The sequence below is a fragment of the Bubalus kerabau genome, chromosome 2, assembly GCF_029407905.1.
Source record: "Bubalus kerabau isolate K-KA32 ecotype Philippines breed swamp buffalo chromosome 2, PCC_UOA_SB_1v2, whole genome shotgun sequence".
NCBI lineage: Eukaryota > Metazoa > Chordata > Mammalia > Artiodactyla > Bovidae > Bubalus > Bubalus kerabau.
The window spans coordinates 38,989,425-38,992,827 of record NC_073625.1 but is presented as its reverse complement, the minus strand read 5'-3'; the positions used below and the strand labels follow the sequence as shown (position 1 = coordinate 38,992,827).

General features: G+C 52.4%; 1 protein-coding gene across 1 annotated transcript; it reads left to right on the top strand.

Annotated features, from left to right (window-relative positions):
- The first annotated feature begins 516 nt into the window (after positions 1-516).
- LOC129644678 (lingual antimicrobial peptide) lies at positions 517-2,227 on the top strand. Its single transcript, XM_055570188.1, has 2 exons — positions 517-574; positions 2,066-2,227. The coding sequence occupies exons 1-2, from the start codon at positions 517-519 to the stop codon at positions 2,200-2,202; spliced, it is 195 nt and encodes a 64-aa protein (XP_055426163.1). The 3' UTR covers positions 2,203-2,227.
- Positions 2,228-3,403: the final 1,176 nt, after the last annotated feature.

Here is a 3,403-nt window from a genome sequence, read left to right as displayed (position 1 = left end):
ATATAAAGAAAGTGAAGTCGCTCAGTCGTGTCTGACTCTCTGCAACCCCATGGACTGTATCCCACCAGGCTCCTCCATCCATGGAATTTTCCAGACAAGAGTACTGGAGTGGGGTGCCATTTCCTTCTGCACAGGAAAACAGTGGGCAGATTCAAAGCCCTAAGCGAAGGTTCAGCAAGAAGTCTGTGCCCTTGCCAGGGGAAACAGGCAAGTCTGTGCCGCTTGCCACACCCCTGCCCATCAGCTGAACTGACTGCCATGGAGAAGCTTCTGGTCAAAAGGGCAGCAGGAAAGCTTTTTCTGGGGTTTTCCACAGCCTCATTAGCATACGAGTGACTGACCCTGCTTTGTGCTATGAAGGCCACTCCCATGACACACAGGGAAGAGGCTCAGGTAACCAGTTCCTAATAACCAAATCCACAGCCAGCGGAGAATTCCTCCCGGAACCTGGGACCTTTATAAAGCGGCAAGCACAGCCTCTTCTCCAGCATCAGCCGCAGAGCTTGGGACGCCAGCATGAGGCTCCATCACCTGCTCCTCGCGCTCCTCTTCCTGGTCCTGTCTGCTGGGTCAGGTGAGCTCGTGGGAGCCCCGGAGGGGGCCGTGGGCTCTCTCTCGTGTTTCTACCTCCTTCTGTCCTGCTACCCTCATCCACACGTGGTCAGACTAAACCCACTGTATTTGATGCTTCTGAGAAGCCAGTGCTGAGTCCTTAGTAGCGAGAGGGGTCTGAGAACCGCCCTGCAAAATTCCTGGTTGTTTCTAAGCCACTCTAGTGAGTTAAAGCTTCTGATCCCATCTCCTCATTGGTTTCATGAGGAGGAAACAGAAGATGCCTCTGTTAAGTGACTCTCCTTTTTTTCTTTTTCATAAAAGCAAGAAATTTGATTTTGTCCCATGACAGAAGCGCAGAATGTTGCTTTATAAATCTTTCTATTTGAAGGGTGGCAGCTCTGGGGGACCAGAGAAGTCCAGAGGAGAGTCAGGCCGAGCCTGGGCTTCGGGAGCTGCCCTTGGGACACTCCGTGCTGAGTCTCCTCAGCAGGAAGGTCCTCCAGGACACGTCGCTGATGATGCGACCCTCGCTCCACAGCTGGGAGGCAGCACATCCAAAGCAGTGTGCAGGATCGGCTGTCTGATTTTTGTCTTACCCTTGATATTTCCGGAAATAGGATGAAAATATATAGGAAGGAAGGAGGGATGGAGGGAGGGAGGGAGAGGCTGCGGAGACTGAGACCTGAGACAACTGATTAGATGTCAAAATCAAGTTGAAAAGGCCTTGTCTTATCAGTATTGTTTATGACTGTAACCCAACTCTTAGCACAGTGGCAGGGAGAGAGGACAGGGGTGTAAGGAATGTGGCCTCTCAGTGCCCGGGGCCCAGCTTCAATGCTTGGACGGGGAACTAGAGAGGGACCAGAGGTGCCTTATGGCCAGAAGAGAAAAAGGCGTGTGAGGAAGACGGGAAGGCCTCTGGTCGGGAGGAAACCACAAAGGGAGGAGGAGAGGGGCTGACTGGCACCAGCGCTGAGAGCGTTCTGAGTCAGCAGAGACCAGGATACAAAACTTTTTTCTGAACCATTGTCACTGTCAGCTGCAAGTTCCTTTGAGAGTAAGTTCTCTTTAAACGGTTCTTACACTTTCAGCTGCATCTTTTCCTCCTATCTCAGCTCCACTACTTGACTGACTCCATGAGTTGGAAAACTAAAGTGTGAAAATAGACCCCCGTGGGCTGCTTCTGACTCCTGGCAGGAAGGTGGATGTAGCACAGCTTCCCGGTCTTTGCCCTCGTGGCGGAGCTGACCCCGCACACAACCGGGGTCCTCACACCCCAGTCCCTCAGCCTCTGGTTCTGGAAATGTGAGGGTCCACCAGAGCCTGGGCAGGGTCAGTGTCTGTCTGGAAGCTGGTCCATGGGGTCCTGGACTCACATCTTGTTGTCACGAGGCCGTGTCCGCATCTCAGCACAGAAAGCCCCAGGGCCTCGCTCAGAAGGGATACAACTGGCCTTCTCGAGATGCCGCTTTCCTGCTGACACGTTTTTCCCTCTTTGTTCTCTTTTTAGGATTTACTCAAGGAGTAAGAAATCCTCAAAGCTGCCATAGGAATAAAGGCATCTGTGTGCCGATCAGGTGCCCTGGAAACATGAGACAGATTGGCACCTGCCTCGGCCCCCCAGTAAAATGCTGCAGGAGGAAGTAAAAGAAGGCAAAGACGTGGCCAGGACCGATGAGGAGTCAGAAACTGCGCCCTTCGACAGAGCGTCTAAAATTTAAACCAGAATAAATTTTGTTCAAAGTTAAAGAATCTTGCCCAAGGTCACTGAGGTTGTTGTGTGGTGTCTGATCCCAGGTGAATTCTGAAAGCCCTGAGGATGTTCTCTGAGCTCCCCACGCGAACCATCGGGGAATTGTGGTGGGGTGCTCTGTGCTCCCAGGGGTGTGACCCCCCGTTCCTTGGGGGCCTGACCTTCCCCAGCCCCTCTGTCCTTCCTGCTTCCCAGCCCAGGGCACCCTGTCCTGCCCCGCGTCTCCCCTCAAACATGCACCCCAGAGGTCCAGAATCACCAGCACACCAGTCCCATAGGAAAGCCCCCGCCCCCGCTCCGGGAGGAAACCCCCCTCCTCTGTCCCCCTGCAGCCCTCACTTCCATTTGGTTTGTGCTTCTTACTCCTGCCTTGTGCTCACGTGGATACACTTCTGATTCCCTTTTGGGCTATAAGATCTCTATAGGCATGGACTTGTCCTATTCCTGTAAGTGCTGGGCATTGAGACGAGACATTGCTTCACAAATTGTCATCAACTGAATGACAGAGTTGACATGGACAAAGCATGTCTCTCTGTGTGCACATGATATGATGAAACTAGATGCTATGGAAAAACAAGTCCTGTGGAAAGCACAATTCAATGAAGACAACACAGCACAGAACACAGAGACCTCAGGGGTCAGGGCGAGCATGCTGACCTCAGCCTGCTTGCAGTTTCTTCAGAGGGTTTGCTAGTTAAACCAAGAGCCTTGCTGGTGCATGCTGTATGTGTGAGCAGCTCCCTGATCTTTGCACTAACTCTTCCCTCAGTGCAAGCTGAGGTCACCAAGGGGATGGTGTTAGGAGACAGGGTCTTTGGGAGGTGATTTGGTCATGAGGGTGGGACCCTCCTGGGTGGAATGAGGGTCTTTATGAAAGAGACCCCATAGAGATATCTCACCTCTTGTGCCCTTTGAGGACACAGGGAGATGACCACTGTCCACCAGCCACCTGCTCTGTCTTGATCGTGGAGCTCCCAGCCTCCAAAACTGAGATGTAAGGGTCTGTTGTTAGTAAGCCACCTATTACAATACCACATGTAAAATAGATAGCCAGCAAGAATCTGCTGTGTGACTCAGGAAACTCAAACAGGGGCT

Bases quoted from the DNA above. Each gene is read 5' to 3' on its own strand.
- LOC129644678 (XM_055570188.1), top strand. From the start codon at position 517: ATGAGGCTCCATCACCTGCTCCTCGCGCTCCTCTTCCTGGTCCTGTCT. The intron at 575-2,065 runs GTGAGCTCGTGG...TTCTCTTTTTAG, and splicing joins GGTCCTGTCTGCTGGGTCAG to GATTTACTCAAGGAGTAAGA.